Source organism: Bombina bombina, chromosome 7 (genome assembly GCF_027579735.1).
Source record: "Bombina bombina isolate aBomBom1 chromosome 7, aBomBom1.pri, whole genome shotgun sequence".
Taxonomy (NCBI): domain Eukaryota; kingdom Metazoa; phylum Chordata; class Amphibia; order Anura; family Bombinatoridae; genus Bombina; species Bombina bombina.
This window is the reverse complement of record NC_069505.1, coordinates 543,715,377-543,735,123: the sequence shown is the minus strand read 5'-3', so window position 1 is coordinate 543,735,123 and position 19,747 is coordinate 543,715,377. Positions and strand designations below refer to the sequence as shown.

Below are 19,747 nucleotides of genomic sequence, written 5' to 3'. Positions count from 1 at the left end.
AAAAGATTTTGAGAAAGGCCCAGTTTTGGGGCCGAAACGCGTTGATGTACATGTAATAAGTAGTCACTGCTCAAGTTTACAAATAGGGTGAGCCTATTTTCAATTAAGCTTATATTTATATTAGCATTATTGCACTGTGTGATTTTTGTTTTCACAGGTACTGCAATTATTGGATTTTTTATTCACTTTTTTCACTTTTCTCCAATTTTTATCATATATTTTTGATTACCATCTTTATTTTGATTTTTTGATTTCTTGGATACCCCATCATACACACAGGATTAATTTTGTATACTAGCAGCCCTCCAAGACATAGGCGGCTCAGTTATATAACCTATATGTTGCAAGCAATTAACGTAGGTGTAGTCCCAAAGGCAGATCAGGCAGATGATTGAGCATATAATCCTAATGTGCTGACACTCCAATCCTGTACTAGAAGATATCCCAGATTATTATTATTTCAGGCAGAGAAATAACCTACTTCCTAACACGCTCCTTCTCACATTCCCTCACCTCGTGCTCTATAGTAGCTAAGTCTCTAAAGCGAGTGGTCTGGCTCAGTTCACCACATTGTGATTTAACATAACAGAAACTAAGCACACAGATTGATAGGCAGTCTCCATTTTCATTATTCTGACATAGAGTGACGCTTCACTTATCCCTTTACATATCTCGTCTAGGGGTCCCAAAGAGACTCTAGCATACACGCCTTACCTTTATTACTCCACTTCACTCCATGTCACACTACTAGTTGTCTCTCAACCTACAGCTGAAAATGAATGCAGATATGTTTTGTTACCATATCATTATAATGGATGGTGATCTTGGTTATATACACTCATTGTTATATTTGTTCTGATAGCATTTGAAGGTCCAAAAATGACCTTATATTGATATAGGTTAACCCCCCCCCCCCCAATAAAACAAGGTTTATCTGGTGGGACCCAAAAGTAGTCCTCTTTTGCTTTGCATCTCCTGCTATAGTCATATCATATAAGTCAAAAGGTGGTCCAAGAGTGGTCTCATAGCTCATTAAGCAGGTTTCATGTTAACTTGGCAAATAATATGTTTACTAAAATATTTACTTTGTCATATAGACATGTAGTGCACATTTTCCTTGACTTCTACTGTTTGTAAGCCCGGAAACTATGCTTTCCTTTACTGTATATAATCTATTGACACTCAATACTTGTATGCCTTGATTTGAACCTTAATAAAAACTATAAAAAAATAAATAAAAAAATTGAATACACTAATTCTTGAATGTTTTAAGGGACACCAAGTCAAAATTAAACTTCCAAGATTCAGATAGAGCATGCAATTTTAAATAACTCTCCAATTGACTTCAAATGTGCCTTGTTCTCTTGGTATCATTTGTTGAAAATCATACCTAGCAGCAATGCGCTACTGGGAGATAGCAGTCGATTGGTGGCTGCACATATATGCATCTTGTCATTGGCTCACCCAATGTGTTCAGTAAGTTGCCAGTAGTGCATTGCAGCAACTTCAACAAGGATACCAAGAGAATGTTGGTTTCATGTCCCTTTAATTTTGACTTTACCGTCCCTTTAAGCCATATGCTATGTGCTACCTTAAAACCTAAATCCTAATTCCATCTATTAGAATTTCTAAATGTATTTGTTAAATTGCTACACTCCAACGGTCATCAATGGAGCAGATTACGCTCCACTTGCTTCTATGCTTTCTTCATACTCAAAGCTGTACTCTTGGAGTACCCCTTCTGTCCCAGATGAGGGAACAACCAATGATTAGAGCATACACCTGTATGATTGCTTCTTGTTTGCTAACCAGCTGTACACTCATCTGTATAATAACCCCTGCAATGAGGTTAAATATGCAGACTATTGTAGTATAAAACGTATGAGAAATTGCTCATTTATGCTTCTTTTTGCAAAATAAATAGCTGAATTTGCTCTTTGAAACCACAGCCCATCAAAATAGGCTTGGCTTGCTGACAGATCAGATCTTGGTATCTTATCATTCAAATGCTTCCCTTTCTTATCTCTGTCTCTGTACAATACTTAGATAGAACAATTAAATATGAACATTTTAGAGCTTCATCTCTTCCACCTCCCACTGTGAGTGTAATTTCTTTACATAGTTTCTCAATAGCCTATACCTAGGTATAAAAACTTCAGTATAGGTAGGAATAGTACAGGGTAAATCAGCTATTTCAAATGCCAATATAAAGGCTAAGGAGCTATTTGTAAACAATTTAATACAATCCAGCAGGTAAAATGGATAATTGGGAATAAATTAAAGAAGAGAAAGTTTTTGGGTAAACTGTCCCTTTAAATGACATATCTTGTAGGCCCCAAGCCTACAACTATAGGTTGGGAACTATAGCTATACTTTCTAGTAGTACTCAACAGTTTTTAAAAACAAATAAAATCTGCTTACTAGTCCTGTGAATAAAAAACAAAGTTCTAATTTAGCCGCAATCTGACCAATCAATTTGGCACCTTTTTATCTTTTAAGATGAGCCAGACATGCAGAAAGTGAGAGACAGAATATCAGACACAGAATGAAAAGACCGAGGATGAATGAATGTTGTGACCATCTAACCACTGATTTACCCTCAGGCTGTGGTACTGAAGGCTCTTCGGCATCAGCAGCCATAGTCCTGGCCAAGTGACCCTTTAGTGGTTCCTCCCAGGAGAAAAATGTCACCTCTTTTCCATTTGCTGCCTTCTCTAGCTTTCTCTTCACTTCCAACCGACAGTCCAGAAATCTGTGCTTTACGGATGAGACAGGTCGAGTGCGCCCCATTCGGCAAACCGCTGCTGTGATCTCTTGCCACGCCTTGGTCCTCTCTCTAGAAGAAGGGTTCTTGTTCCATAAAACGTCTTCCCTCGCCAACACTTCCCTGACCAGTAGCTCTTTTTCCTCTGCAGTATATCTCTCTGCTCTTTCTCTTTCCTTCCACCTGGTTACTTCAGAATATTTTCTAGCCGGCATCTTACGATCTTTTGCTATATAAAAGAAAAAAAGAAACAAATAAAAGTTGGATAGTAAAGTTAAAGGGGTCACTAAGCCCGAGAAATTACAACAAAAGTTCATAGGAGGTCAGTGTTCATTCAGAATTCTGTATCAAGTCCTGCACAAATAAGAAATTGCAGTGGACGAGTAAAAAATTGGCTTTTTAATGCGGAAAAAAACAGCCTCTTGTGGCATTAAAGGGATAGTAAACACCAAAAATGTTTTTGTTTAAAAAGGTAGATAACCCCTTTATTTACCATTCCCCAGTTTTGCATAACCAACACGGTTATAGAAATATACTTTTTATATTTTTCTCTCCCGACTCACAACAATTATACAAATTAAATTATGAAGAATTTCTAGGAGAATTCACACAGCTCACCACATCTTGGATAACTAAAAATATTTCTTGGACAAGTATAATAGCAGTGCCCAAAATGACTCTACTACCAAAACTACTTTATATATTTCAGACAGTCTCTATACCTTTGTCCAAACCTTACATCCCTAAACTACAAACCATCCTAAACTCCTACATCTGGCGTAAAAAAAAACACCCAGGATAGCCAGGGCAACACTTTATTTACCTAAACAGAATGGAGGGAGCCCCAAACATTCAATTATACAGGATTGCCCCAATTCTCAATAGAATAATAGATTGGAGTTATAACAATCCCCAAACAAACAAAACTTGGATTCCCTAAGAACATGACTTATTATCCACCTCCCAATTGGGAAGTAATGTCTGGCTTTCTGCTATCCACAGACCTTCCAATATACACCAATCCCCAATAATCAAAGAAACTTTTGATACTTGGGAACTGCTCCTGAAAAAATGTCCTGCCCTTTCTTCAAATCCTTCTCCTTTAACAGCCATACTTCAGAACCCTGATTTTATAACGGGACAGATTCCCTTTAAGATGATGAACCCGGATATAAACAACCTTCTCCCAATATACCTACTAACAGACTCTACTAAACTGCTACCACAAGCCCATATACAAACACTAGGCAATGGAATCTTCTCCTCATGGCTGAAATATCATCAACTAGCACTTTTTTTTTTAAACACACATAAATATAAAACTCAACTCACAAGACCCCGAACAGCCTTTGAACTCTTATATAGTGCATCAAATCCACCTAAACATCTCATTGCTCTACACGATTTTGGATTAACCCCCTACAAGATTATTTACCTTTGTATACAGAAAAATGGCAAAGGGAACTGCCAATGCAGATCTCCTGCAAAGAATGGAACATAATATTTTCTATAATGACCAAATCTTTTCACGCTAGTGGCTGCAAAGATTTAGATTCCTGCTTTTAACAATAAAGATAGCAAGAGAACGAAGAAAAAAATGATAATAGAAGTAAATTAGAAAGTTCCTTAAAATTTCATGCTCTATCTGAATCATGAAAATTTTTTTGGGTTCAGTGTCCCTTTAAAGTCCCAGGTTATAAACCCACTATAAAAAAAAACAAAAAAAAACCTTCAGTAGGTTTATTTCCTTTGTCATGGCCAATTGGGGATAGATATAAATGAGCTCCTGCACAGAGCAACCAATCACCAAAGTCATCGTTCAGAGCCGGCATTTCAACCTCTCATGGGAATTAGCAAAAACAATTTTCATAGTTAAAAGGGACAGTCAAGTCCAAAAAAAACTTTCATGATTTAAATAGGGCATGTAATTTTAAACAACTTTCCAATGTACTTTTATCACCAATTTAGCTTTGTTCTCTTCATATTCTTAGTTGAAAGCTAAACCTAGGAGGTTCATATGCTAATTTCTTAGACTTTGAAGACTGCCTCTAATCTGAATGCATTTTGACCACAAGAGGGCATTAGTTCACGTGTTTCATATAGATAACATTGAGCTCACGCACGTGAAGATACCCTGGAGTCAGCACTGATTGGCTAAAATGCAAGTCTGTCAAAAGAACTGACATAAGGGGGCAGTCTGCAGAGGCTTAGATACAAGGTAATTACAGAGGTAGAAACTGTATTAATATAACTGTGTTGGTTATGCAAAACTGGGGAATGGGTAATAAAGGGATTATATATCTTTTTAAACAACAAAAATTCTGGTGTTGACTGTCCCTTTAAAAAGGATATGAAGGGGGAACCACGAGGCAATCCAGAGCATGTAGGGATACACGGAGCAGGGTTGTGTGTGCTTTGTACAGAGAGCTCCGGTTTAGATGCAGCGGATGCCAGAGAGAGTAATAACATGCTGATTGAGGTATGCTGGCAGAGGTAGAATTCCCGAGAACCGCTATAAAAAATGTTACATATACCCCATATTATACTTGCCAGAGACTCCTCAGGGACGCAGATATGAATATGAGCGGAGGCTGTATTATCTCCACGGGGGCAAGAGAGATGTCATATGGGGACCATGATACTCCAGGCTACATAGAGAGATGGTATTAAATTGAAAGAAACATACTGCTTATATTCTGCAGCTACCTTTTAAGCAACTATACTGGCAAAAGCCCTTATATCCATAATTCAAGAAGGCTATTGCAGAGTGAGAAGGGAAAAATTCTCTGCTGAGGACTTTAACTTACTACCATTTTACTGGGGGACACGGATTCATACCAAACCCAAAAAGACCCTGCGGGTGTTGCAATATTTGGGACTGCCCACCTAAACATGTCTGCTAGAAAATCAAATAAACTTGCACCAGTCTCAGGTAATGTTAGCTGGGGACTTTAACATTTCTTTAACTCCCTTCAAGAACAGAGACAGTATAATTAACTCACAAGCAACATAGACACAACACTGTAGCGAAAGCTATAAGGGAGTCCCTGAATGTACACAACATACTGGACACATGGGAGGCTAAATACGGACAAACAGTGGACTATACATTTTACTTGCACTCACACGGATCATACTCTAGGCTGGACTATATTTTTGTTAGCCAGATAATGTGACCTAATGTTCTCTCCTCTACAATTCAACCGTGCGTATGGTCTTACCACTCCCTTATACAAATAGAATTGACGGGAATAGTAAGTGTACATAGGCAGCGATCATGGACTTTCGACCCGACGGCGCTTAACCCCCATGTACAGAAAGACTTCTCCGAGAAACTGGAGGAATATTGGTCTTTAAATGTAGGGTCGACCATTAACTCGACTAACACATGGGCAGCCCATAAACCATATCTCAGGGGTCTACTGATAAAACAGAAAGTGTTAGCTATTAAGAGGGCTAATGACACAATAGATAAGCTACAGGCAGAAATAAAGGAATTGGAGATACACCATCAAAAAACTGCTGCTACATCCACTTTCAAAACACTTCAACCGAAAAGGCAAATGCTTTCCAAAATTTTAGACTCTAACTCAATTAAGGCTATCCAAAAACCGAAGGCCCAATATTTTATTTACTCTAATAAGCCTGACAGATACTTGGCCCACAAAATTAGAGAGAAGGTTAGAAGTGTAGCGATACCTCTATTACAGAAAGAGGATGGTAAAACTACTTCCCACCCCCAGGAGATTGCGGACACATTCGCAGAATACTACTCCACTCTCTATGATGGAAAAAAAGTAGAACAGTCCCCATACACAAAGAAATGACTTAAGACAATTCTTCAAAGACGCAAAGTTAAAAAAAACTAAGCAAACAGGATAGTGAGGATTGAATGCAGAGATCACTAGGGGTGAAATCTTGACGGCAATTAAAGATCTGAAAGCAGGTAAAGCCCCGGGCCCAGATGGCTTCCCGGGGAATATTATAAAATATTCAGGTCTGAACTGGTCCCTCACCTACAGAGATTCTGCAATGACATCATGCAGGGCAATACTATCCCACCAGAGGAACTGAGTGCTAAAATTGTAGTGATTCCCAAACCTGCTAAGAACCCCGAGAAATGTCAGAACTAAAGGCAAATTTCCCTGATAAATCAAGATGTTAAACTCCTTACGAAAATCTTGGCCAATAGGCTTAAGAAACTGGCCCCGCAACTGGTCCACCCGGATCAGGTGGGGTTTATCTCCGACAGGGAAGCGCCGGATAACGTGAGGAAAACTATAACTTTGGTAGACTATCTAAGGGAGAAAGAAACGCCTTCTCTGCTCCTATCTTTGGATGCGGAGAAGGCGTTTAACAGAATAGATTGGACATACTTGAATACTGTTCTGACTGAGATGGGCTTTGGGGGAGCCTTCATGAAGGCAATTAGGGGTCTATATTCTCGGCGGTCATAAGGGCTGCGGGGTATCAGTCTAAAATTATAAAAGTTCTGAATGGCACCCGTCAGGGATGCCCCCTGTCCCCAACTACTGTTTGCCCTATGTATGGAGCCACTGGCTGCATATATTAGGAACAACTCAGATATTGCGGGGGTGGTGGTGGGAGACATGGAATATAAATTGTCATTATTTGCGGACGATGTCCTCTTGACCCTGACTAAGTCCCTGATATCCCTTCCCAACCTATACCAAACACTGTACAATTTCTCGCTGATCTCGGGCTACAAAATTAATTTAGATGAGAGCGAGGCACTTCCTATACACATCCCGCCACTCACTAAAAAGCTAATTGAGACCAACTTTGAATTTGTATGGGCCGCAAAATCAATTAAGTACTTAGGCATCAAACTCTCAGACTCATACCACAAACTCTACAATCTGAATTTTGTCCCACTTTATAGTATAATCAACAGGGATCTTAAAAAATGGAGAGCCCACAGATTCTCCTGGTATGGTAGGCTCTCAGCGATTAAAATGAACATTCTCCCAAGAATTTTATATCTCTTTAGGTCCTCCCGATCAAGGTAGCTAAAGCAGATTTACAGAAATTGCAGGCTTCCTTGAACTCTTTCCTGAGGGGGGACAGAAGGGGAAGAATAGCTTCACATATACTATCTCGACACAGAAAACTGGGGGGAGTAGGCCTCCCAAACCTGATAGACTATTAGCATGCGGCCAGACTGGCGCAGGCCTCTTTATTAAATAAGAATGACTATAGTATTTTGTGGACTAGACTTGAGGCGGACCTGGGGGGATATGGGGCCCCTGATGATATCTTATGGGAACTAGAACACAAATTTAATAGCCATGACTATAAAGCTCTAGCCATTGATGAAACAATAAGGGTTTGGAAATTATTTACTGGGAAATTAATCCATGCAAACTCTAGGTCCAAACCCATTAGACTTCTTCTACACCCAGACGTGCATACACAAGTAGAGAAATGGACTAACAAAGGACTCTACAGGGTCGCTGACTTTCTGGTCGGTACCCAAATATAAAACGTTTTCTCAGTTACAAAACAAAATCCAACCTCTGAAATTACAATGGTTCCTGTACCTTCAGCTTTCCTCAGCTATTCATAAGTTCTGCTTCCCATGGGTCTCGCAGACACTGACACCATTAGAACGATTGTGTACTATCCCAAATAGAACGAAGAGCTTAATCACAACACTTTATATAGCCATTCAAGGAATACAAACTCACTCGACAATAACCAATAAATGGTCACAAGATACGGGACTAGATGTTCCAAGACATACATGGGATCTGTTTCTCCACGACTCAAGTAGGCGGCTAATCAACGCAGGCCTAAGAGAAAACTGTATTAAGACAGTATTTAGATGGTATCTCACTCCAGAGCAGACACAACATTTCTCCTCTGAGGGTACCACAAGATGCTATAGGGGATGTGGGGCTAGGGGGACATACATACATATGTGGTGGGAATGCCCCGGGATTAAAGCTATCTGGGATCAGCTACAGAGACTTCTGGGCAGAGTATTGGGAGACCCAATAACTCTGAAAGTTGAACAGGCTCTTTTAAATTGCAGACTCAAACCATACAACAAAGCAATAAATATGTTTATTAAAACTCTATGTACGACAACCAGGATCTGTATAGCCAGACATTGGAAGGTGGGAGCCCCAGCCTGGACTGAAGTGCTAGATAAAATAGGACATATATATTCTACGTCAGAATTAGCCGCGTCTACTCAGGGTAATAGAGACCAGTTTCTTAAAATCTGGTTTAACTGGATAATGCAGGAGACGATAGAGTAGTAGGGAGGAAGGAGGCTGGAGGGGGACGATTGACCTGCCAGGTATATCTAAAGGACTTACCCTTTTAGAGAATCAAGGCTCAAGTCTAGGTCAGTATTTTTCTTTAGGACTCCGATAAGACTTGACACTAACTGAAAGGGGTGTAGAGCCACTTAATAGTACCACTAGAATGTTATCGTTAGTTAGGAAATGTTATTTTAGTTTTGTAATTTGTTTTTTCTGTTAAGCAAAAAAAAAAAAAAAAAAAAAAAAGGGGAAAAAGAGGATATATCTTTCAGAGGAAAAATGTGAAGGAAGATGTATGATTATCATGATACAGGATGTATGATTCTGGAAAGTTCTTGTAAATACTCTAATGTGCGGAATCTGGGGGGGATGCTAAAGCTTATCACAAGCATAAGAGACACTGATTATGGCATCACTTTGAACCTACTGTTGGATAATGGTAAACTTACTGATGTACTGTAACCCTGGAAACTTGGCTTTCTGATGTTTCAGAACTACATTACCCATGATGATTAGGCACTCTGAAGTCCAGTTGAGCATCATGGGAAATGTAGTTCTGAAACATCCATTTTAAAGGGAAATAATACCCATATGTTAAAATCACTTGAAAGTGATGCAGCATAACTGTAAAAAGCTGACAGGAAAAAAATCACCTGAGAATCTCTATGTAAAAAAGGAAGATATTTTACCTCAAATGGATTCCTTGCACTGCTGCCATATAGTGCTCTAGAAATGACCCGGCTCCTAAGCATACGTCCCTGATTTTCAACAAAAGATACCAAGAGAACGGGAGAGGGGGGGAATGATAATAAAAGTAAAATAGAAAGTTGTTTAAAATTGCATAATCTATCGGAATCATGAAAGAAAAATATTGGATTTCATATCCCTTTAAATTACAAGAAAAATATAAAAAGAAATACACAAGCTGTCTTGTATTTTTTTGTTTGTACTATGCTTATTCTGGGGAACAGAATTTGTTTTATGTCCCTTGTTTTGCCAAATTTTGAAGCACTTGAAAGTGATGAATTCTAGCTATAAAAACCTGAGAGGAAAATATCACCTGATCATCTCTGTGTAAAAAAGAAGATATTTTACCTCACAATCTCCTCAGTAGCGTCATCCCATTGTAAAGGAGCTTTAAAGGGACATAAAACCCAAACGATTTCTTTCAGATAGAACATACAGGTTTAAACAACTTTCCAATGTACTTCTTGATTCAGGACTGCGCATGTGTCAGCAGTACTCTATAACAGCAGTTTTGCAACAGTGCTATACATTAGCAAGAGCACTAGATGGCAGCACTATTTACTGTCATGTAGTACTAATGTTATACATTAGCAAGAGCACTAGAGGGCAGCACTATTTACTGTCATGTAGTACTAATGTTATACACTAGCAAGAGCACTAGATGGCAGCACTATTTCCTGTCATGTAGTACTAATGTTATACATTAGCAAGAGCACTAGATGGTATCACTATTTCCTGTCATGTAGTACTAATGTTATACATTAGCAAGAGCACTAGATGGCAGCACTATTTCCTGTCATGTAGTACTAATGTTATACATTAGCAAGAGCACTAGATGGCAGCACTATTTCCTGTCATGTAGTACTAATGTTATACATTAGCAAGAGCACTAGATGGCAGCACTATTTCCTGTCATGTAGTACTAATGTTATACATTAGCAAGAGCACTAGATGGCAGCACTATTTCCTGTCATGTAGTACTAATGTTATACATTAGCAAGAGCACTAGATGGCAGCACTATTTCCTGTCATGTAGTACTAATGTTATACATTAGCAAGAGCACTAGATGGCAGCACTATTTCCTATCATGTGGTACTAATGCTATACACTAGCAAGAGCACTAGAGGGCAGCACTATTTCCTGTCATGTAGTACTAATGCTATACATTAGCAAGAGCACTAGAGGGCAGCACTATTTCCTGTCATGTAGTACTAATGTTATACACTAGCAAGAGCACTAGATGGCAGCACTATTTTCTGTCATGTAGTACGAATGTTATACATTAGCAAGAGCACTAGAGAGCAGCACTATTTCCTGTCATGTAGTACTAATGTTATACATTAGCAAGAGCCCTAGATGGCAGCACTATTTTCTGTCATACAGTGCTAATGTTATACATTAGCAAGAGCACTAGAGGGCAGCACTATTTCCTGTCATGTAGTACTAATGTTATACATTAGCAAGAGCACTAGAGGGCAGCACTATTTCCTGTCATGTAGTACTAATGTTATACATTAGCAAGAGCACTAGATGGCAGCACTATTTCCTGTCATGTAGTACTAATGTTATACATTAGCAAGAGCACTAGATGGCAGCACTATTTCCTGTCATGTAGTACTAATGTTATACATTAGCAAGAGCACTAGAAGGCAGCACTATTTCCTGTCATGTAGTACTAATGTTATACATTAGCAAGAGCACTAGAGGGCAGCACTATTTCCTGTCATGTAGTACTAATGTTATACATTAGCAAGAGCACTAGAAGGCAGCACTATTTCCTGTCATGTAGTACTAATGTTATACATTAGCAAGAGCACTAGAGGGCAGCACTATTTCCTGTCATGTAGTACTAATGTTATACATTAGCAAGAGCACTAGAGGGCAGCACTATTTCCTGCCATGTAGTACTAATGTTATACATTAGCAAGAGCACTAGATGGCAGCACTATTTCCTGTCATGTAGTACTAATGTTATACATTAGCAAGAGCACTAGAGGGCAGCACTATTTCCTGTCATGTAGTGCTAATGTTATACATTAGCAAGAGCACTAGAGGGCAGCACTATTTCCTGCCATGTAGTACTAATGTTATACATTAGCAAGAACACTAGATGGCAGCACTATTTCCTGTCATGTAGCACTAATGTTATACATTAGCAAGAGCACTAGAGGGCAGCACTATTTCCTGTCATGTAGTGCTAATGTTATACATTAGCAAGAGCACTAGAGGGCAGCACTATTTCCTGCCATGTAGTACTAATGTTATACATTAGCAAGAGCACTAGATGGCAGCACTATTTCCTGTCATGCAATGCTCCAGACCTGTACGCTACCTATCCAGATATCTTTTCAACAAACAACAACATGAGAAAAAAGCCCATTCGATGATAGAAGTTAATTGGAAACTTTTTTTTTTTTTTTATTGTATTCTCTATCTCAATCCTGGAAGAAATGTTTTGGGTTTTATGTCCCTTTAAGCAGCCAATTAGGATGCCAAGCCCAAAACATGCATGTTATTTCCCTTCTCAGTAGCAGGAAGTTTACTATGAAATCTCACAAGATTTTAGTGAACTCTCAAGAGATCACAATTAAGCAAAGTGTGCTATTAGCACTGATAAAGCCGATTGGCAGTTTTTATCCTTCAACTTGCGGCTGACAGCAGCTGAAGTATAACCGTTTACAGAACACATTTGAGGTAAAATATCTTCACTTTTTAACTTTTTACATAGAGATTCTCAGGTGATATTTTCCGGTCAGCTTTTTACAGTTATGCTGCATCACTTTCAAGTGATTTAACATATGGGTATTATGTCCCTTTAAAATGGATGTTTCAGAACTACTGTACATTTCCCATGATGCTCAACTGGACTTCAGAGTGTCTAAGCATCATGGGTAATGTAGTTCTGAAACATCAGAAAGCCAAGGATTCCCATCCCCGCTTTAAAAAATGGCTGCACTGCTGTGTAACCATTATTAATATATAGATACATGTATGTCTTTTTGCAACATTTGAATACTGATTACCATTAGAGTGATGATGTGCGGTTTGCTTTATTATGTCCATTATTGGAATCTTAGCCAAATGATGTCTTAATAGTTCCTCCCAGGGGGCAAATTTCAGCTCTTTGCCACATGCTTCCTGTGCCATCTTTTTCTTCACTTCCAACCGGCAGTCGTGGAACCTGTGTTTCACCGATGCCACAGCCCTGATGCGCCCCACCTTGCAGACCGCCGCTGTGATCTCCCGCCAGGCCTTAGACCTCTCTCTAGAAGAAGGGTTCTTGTTCCATAAAATGTCCTCTCTTGCCATTACTTCCCTGATCAGCACCTCTTTTTCCTCCAGTGTGTATCTCTCTGCTCGCTCTCGTACCTTCCACTTAGCTATGTCACTGTATTTCTGATCCCGTGCCTTATGGTCTTTTACTGAAAGGATATAAAAACAAAAAAACAAAAATAAGCTGGAAAGATTGGTAACAGCAATGGAAGGAACGTTAGGGTTAATTAAAAAAAATTCTCTTTTCTGGAGCAAGGAAGAGTGTGTTCTATCTTTTCTTAATTGCAGGAAGAGTGTTCATAGGAAAAATTAAGTTAATTCCTATGAACACTGATCCTACAATTATAGGACTAGATTTTGATTACATTTGATTGGTAAGCTTTACCAATGCTCTGTTCCCATTTCCAACTCTATAGACTTTAATGGAGTTGGACATATAATGAGAGCATTGGAAAAGCTTACCAGTCAAATGTAATCTAGCCCATAGTGTTGTTCCCCATGTTTAAACAGTGCACTGTTATATTTTTACTGTATTGCACTTTTGGTTGGTTGTGATTTTACATTTGTTATTTATTGTTATTAATATAGGTTATTATAATATTTTTATTTATAAACATGTTCTGTGAACTTTGTGACAACAATAAAATAAAACAGTTGTATTATTATATAATGTCTTGAGTTACAGTTCTTTATAATTATATAGAAGGCATCTTAAATCATTAGTCTGTATTGTGCTTGGTAAACTGTCACATGACATAAAAAAAGTATTGGTAATTGGTATCGGCGAGAATTTGGAAAAAAGTATTGGTACTTGTACTCGGTCTTAAAAAAATGGTATCGGTGCAACCCTACTTTTAGGATATGCACAGATCTCAACCTGTTTTATGGCACTTTAATGTGTTCCAAATGACTCCTTATACTCACTGTAGACTATTAAATGTAGGAGAAATTGTTCCATCATTTGAAGGAAAAAAAAAAAAAAAGTATTTGAAACACTTACGGAAACCCCATGATGTAATAATCTGTGAAATCACTGAAACATGGCAGCAGCTTCCGAGAGCTTCCCCATAATTTAATAAATTACAATAGTCACTTCAGAAGCCTGAAATGCTACTAAAGTCCCCACTGGGTATGCCCAGCAGCTGCAGAGGACAACCCAGCTTTAAAGGGACAGTCTAGTCAAAACTAAACTTTCATGATTCAGGTAGGGCATGCAATTTTAAACAACTTTCCAATTCACTTTAATCATCAAATTTGCTTTGCTATCTTGATTTTCTTTGTTGAAAGCTAAACCTAGGTAGGGCTCAAATGCTAATTTCTAAGCCCTTGAAAGCCACCTCTTTTGTCAGTGCATTTGACTGTTTTTGACAGCTAGAGGGCAATAGTTCATGTGTTTTATATTAAAAAAACATTGTGCTGATGCACGTGGAGTTACTTATGAGAGGGCACTGATTTGGCTAAAATGCAAGTGTCGAAAGAACTGAAATAAGGGGGCAATCTGCAGAGGATTAGATACAAGGTAATCACAGAGATGAGAAATATATTACTATAACAGTGTTGGTTGTGCAAAACTGGGGATTGAGTAATAAAGGGATTATCTATCTTTTTAAACAATATACATTCTGAAGTAGACTGTCCCTTTAAAGCTGAAAGTAAGTCTTACAAGGGAAAGATAAAGAGAAAGAAAGAGAGATGAGAGAAAACGGGAGAGAAAAGAACTAGGCATAGGAGAGTGATTGGAAAAGGGTGCTACCTTTGTAGAGGTAAACAGGGGAGTGGAAAGTTTCATCCAAGCCCCTCAAGGAGGATCTCACTGCATTGCTAGAGAGAGACAGGATATAGTATTTAAAAATGCCAGTACTTAACTAAAATTGTATTTCAAAGCATCCTTTGCAGCTGGTGCCCCCAACCACCACCCTGGCCACTGATTTTTTTTCTTCTTTTCTTTAAATTTAAATTTGCAGTGAGTGATTCAGACATAGCATAACATTTTAAACAACTATCAAATTTGCTTTTAGCAAATGTGCTTCATTCTCATGGTATTCTTTGTTGAAGAGGATACCTAGGTAGGGAGTGTGCACATATAAAGCACTACATGGCAGGCAAAACTACCACCATCTTGCAAATGTACAACACTATTTATAGCATTCTTGCAAAGCTGCTGCAACATAGTGCTTCAGACAGGTGCACACTTCTGAACCTGCCTACCTGCTTTTCAACAAAAGATATAAGGAGTACAAAGCAAATTTGATAATATAATAAATTGGAAAGAAATATAATTTAAATTGTATGTTCTATCTGAACCATGAAAGAAAAATGTTGTGTTCCGTGTTCCTTTTCCTTTTATGATATTCATTATGATCAGAGCAATACACATAAGCCAGCAATTCTTACCCAAGGACCTGAGGGTCTTGTAGTTCACCATCATCATCTCATCGTCGTCGTCTTCATCCTCTCTTTGCTCATCATTAAAACTGTCCCACTCCTCCTCTTCGGAAAAATAATCTCCGCCCTCATCAAACTCTATTTCTTCCTTTAATATTAAAAATCAAACAAAATGAATAAATGACCTTGAATAAATTAAAATGAGCTTTAAAAAAGGACAAAGATGGTTTCATCTTAAAATGTATTTGTTTGTGTTTTCATTTTAAACAATATGTCCTGATTAAAACTACTTTCGTCTTCATGCTGTTAAGAGCGATCACGGTATACCAGCAGAGCAGTAACAATTCTCTTTTTTGGATAGTAAGCAATTTAAGGGATATGAAACCCTATTTTCTTTCTTTCATGGTTCAGATAGGGCATGCGATTTTAAGCAACTTTCTAATTTACTACTTTTATCAAATTTTCTTTGTTCACTTGGTATCTTTATTTGAAAAAGCAGGAATGTAAAGCTTAGGAGCCGGTCCATTTTTGAAGAAAATTTGACAATAGGAGTAAATTAGATGCTCTATCTGAATCATGAAATAAACAATTTTGGTTTCATATCCTTTAACCTCTTAAGGACATATGACGGAATTTTTCCGTCATAAAACAATTGAGCAAACTGAAAGCTGTGTCCTTAAAGGGTTAAAGCGGTAATATGCAACCCTAGGCTGATCTGTTATTCTGTAACAAAACAATAGAAATGGTAATACAAAGTGTTTACTTTCCATTTAAAAGCAATGTTTTGCAGTTATCAGTTAAAGCCAATCAGGTAAAAGATGTGTAGCAGGATTAGCCTTTAAGTGATTGTAATGTTTCCTAACTTAAAGGGACATTACACACTCATTTTTTCTTTGCATAAATGTTTTGTAGATGATCTATTTATATAGCCCATAAAGTTTTTTTGTTTTTTTTAAATAAATGTATAGTTTTGCTTATTTTTAAATAACATTGCTCTGATTTTCAGACTCCTAACCAAGCCCCAAAGTTTTATGTGAATACCGTCAGCTACCTTCTCCAGCTTGCTCCTGTTTGTGTAAAGGGTCTTTTCATATGCAAAAGAAGGGGGAGGGGGGAGTGCCTTATTTGCCACTTGCAGTGGGCTTTCCAGCTACCTTTTCAACAGAGCTAAACTGAGAGCTTCTAAGTAAGTTTTTAAACCGTTTTATACTGGATTTTTATATCAGTATCTGTGCATCTTATTCTTTATAGTAGTGTCTATTACATGCAGTTATATCAAAATGAGTGTATACTGTCCCTTTAACGCACAGTATATACAATTAGACTGCAAAACAAGGGACTTTCATTGATTACATTTTTCAAACACGCTTTATTTGAAAAATATTTACCATTTTGTGATGTAAACATACCGCCATTCATTTGCCAGCATCTCATCCTCCATCTAGTTGAGCTGGGATGAATCTGGCTTCATCCAATCATTGCGTGCCCCACATGAGGTCCTGCTCATGGGGCATGCAACGAATGGATGAAGCCAGATCAGTCATCGCTCAGTTAGATGGAGGATGAGATGCGGGCAGAGAAACGGCAGTATGTTTACCTTCACAAAATGGTAAATATTTTTCAAATAAAGCGTGTTTGAAAAAATGTAATCAATGAAAGTCCCCCTGGTTTGCAATCTAATTGTATATACAGTGTGTTAAATTAGGAAATTTTACAATCACTTTAAGAAGCCTGCAGTGTGCCAGCTCTGAGAATGAGAAAATCTACGAAATTCAGAGCAAAATTATACGAAAAGGGAACAAAATAAATAATGAAAATATATTGCAAAGCTGTTTTGCTACTCATAATTAAACATTTCATATTAAAATATCAATGAGGAGAAAACAGAAAAAGTATTTAAAAAGCATAAAAAGGGGGATATTTCACATATTTTAAACATATTTCTGAAAACTGATTAAAAGCCGAAATAGAAAAACTTTCCTGTGGTTTACAAACGCACGTAAAATAATATGTATTGTTTTCAAGCAAATATATAAATCATGTACGGAAAATCAAGTAATACGTATCCATCTACTTGAATTAAATTATACATTTATTTTCTGAATAGGCATAGACATATGCAGAAAGCATGAAGTGTAGATACAATCAGGGCTTGACAAACTCAGGAGCCAGGAAGCCACTGGCTACTAGAATGTTACCCCTAGCTAATAACTTTTTTGGTTATTCTCCATATATCTATATATAAATACCTCTGTCTGGCTCCTAAATATTCGTAATGGCTCCTAAATTTTAAACATTTGTCGACCCCTGATCTACATGATGATTCTATGAGTCTTGCAGCATGACCAATGTCTCTCACCTCTCCGGTCAGCATGTAGGTCTCTGGGGTTTCATACTTCTCAGTCATTTTGTTGAGCAAAAGCAAGTCTGCCAAACACTCCAAGAAGCGATTATGATCCCAGTAACAGCTATCCAACTTGTCATTCAAATATGAACCTAAAATAAAGGGATTTACATATTTAAATGAATGATAAAGCATCATTTAAGCTGTAGTGATACTTTTCGGACATTCGAAGATTTAAAATAAATCAAGAAATAACAAAAACTGTTCCGTTACTATAAACACAATGTACTGAACATTTTGTATTATAGGTTTAAATAAACACTAAAGACAAAATTAAAAACCCGTTCATGATTCAGACAGAGAATACAATTTAAAAAATAAAAAACAACTTTCCAATTTACTGCCATTATCAAAAGGTATATGTATATATATGTGTATATGCATTTTTTGATTGGCTGATGGCTGTCACATGATACAGGGGGAGGGAAAATGGAATTCACTTTCAAATTGACTACTTATTTGAAATTTAAAGTACGTGATATTATATTTTGTCAACCATCAGCCCTACTATATTTAAAATGTATTTAAATATAAGTAAGGGCAAACATACCAGACCTTCTGCCCTTTGATACAGCACATCAAATTTCAAGAACAGCTGGTTCAATACATACAAAATGTGTACCTATCTGGCTTATATGTTTAACCTGCCCTGGACAGTAGTTACAAAAGTATAAGCCAACAGAAAACAAACAAACCCCTCCCAAAAAAACATGAACTACACACTACCTACAACTATTATACACCCCCTCCTCCCTTTACTCACTACCAACAGATATATATATCCCTCCCCTCATACACACTACATACAGCTATACACCCCCTCCTCCCTATACTCACTACCAACAGATATATAGATCCCTCCCCTCATACACACTACCTACAGCTATTATACACCCCCTCCTCCCTTTACTCACTACCAACAGATATATATATCCCTCCCCTCATACACACTACATACAGCTATACACCCCCTCCTCCCTATACTCACTACCAACAGATATATAGATCCCTCCCCTCATACACACTACATACAGCTATGCACCCCCTCCTCCCTATACTCACTACCAACTGATATATAGATCCCTCCCCTCATACACACTACATACAGCTATACACCCCCTCCTCCCTATACTCACTACCAACTGATATATATATCCCTCCCCTCATACACACTACCTATAGCTATGCACCCCTCCTCCCTATACTCACTACCAACAGATATATATATCCCTCCCCTCATACACACTACATACAGCTATGCACCCCCTCCTCCCTATACTCACTACCAACAGATATATAGATCCCTCCCCTCATACACACTACATACAGCTATACACCCCCTCCTCCCTATACTCACTACCAACAGATATATAGATCCCTCCCCTCATACACACTACATACAGCTATACACCCCCTCCTCCCTATACTCACTACCAACAGATATATAGATCCCTCCCCTCATACACACTACCTATAGCTATGCACCCCCTCCTCCCTATACTCACTACCAACAGATATATATATCCCTCCCCTCATACACACTACCTACAGCTATGCACCCCCTCCTCCCTATACTCACTACCAACAGATATATATATCCCTCCCCTCATACACACTACCTACAGCTATACACTCCCCGCCTCCCTATACTCACTACCAACAGATATATATATCCCTCCCCTCATACACACTACATAAAGCTATACACTCCCCTCCTCCTCATTACCTACAGCTATGCAGAAGACTCCTCTCATACACACTACCTTCAGTTATACACATCCCTTCTCCTCCACATTACCTACAGCTATACAGACCCCCTCTCCTCGTACACACTACCTACAGCTATACAGACCCCTCTCCTCGTACACACTACCTACAGCATA

At 38.2% G+C, this 19,747-nt stretch overlaps 1 protein-coding gene across 3 annotated transcripts in view; it reads right to left on the bottom strand.

The window, feature by feature from the left end:
- Window positions 1-19,747, bottom strand: part of LOC128666985 (uncharacterized) — a 59,542-nt gene that overhangs the window by 25,717 nt on the left and 14,078 nt on the right. For all 3 annotated transcript variants that reach the window (XM_053721833.1, XM_053721831.1, XM_053721832.1), the window contains exons 2-5: window positions 17,820-17,956; window positions 15,470-15,608; window positions 12,826-13,224; window positions 2,598-2,993 (exon numbers count right to left, since the gene is read on the bottom strand). In XM_053721833.1, the coding sequence (XP_053577808.1) occupies window positions 2,598-2,993; window positions 12,826-13,224; window positions 15,470-15,608; window positions 17,820-17,867 (982 nt within the window). In that variant the 5' untranslated portion in view covers window positions 17,868-17,956. The remainder of the gene's footprint in view (window positions 1-2,597; window positions 2,994-12,825; window positions 13,225-15,469; window positions 15,609-17,819; window positions 17,957-19,747) is intronic.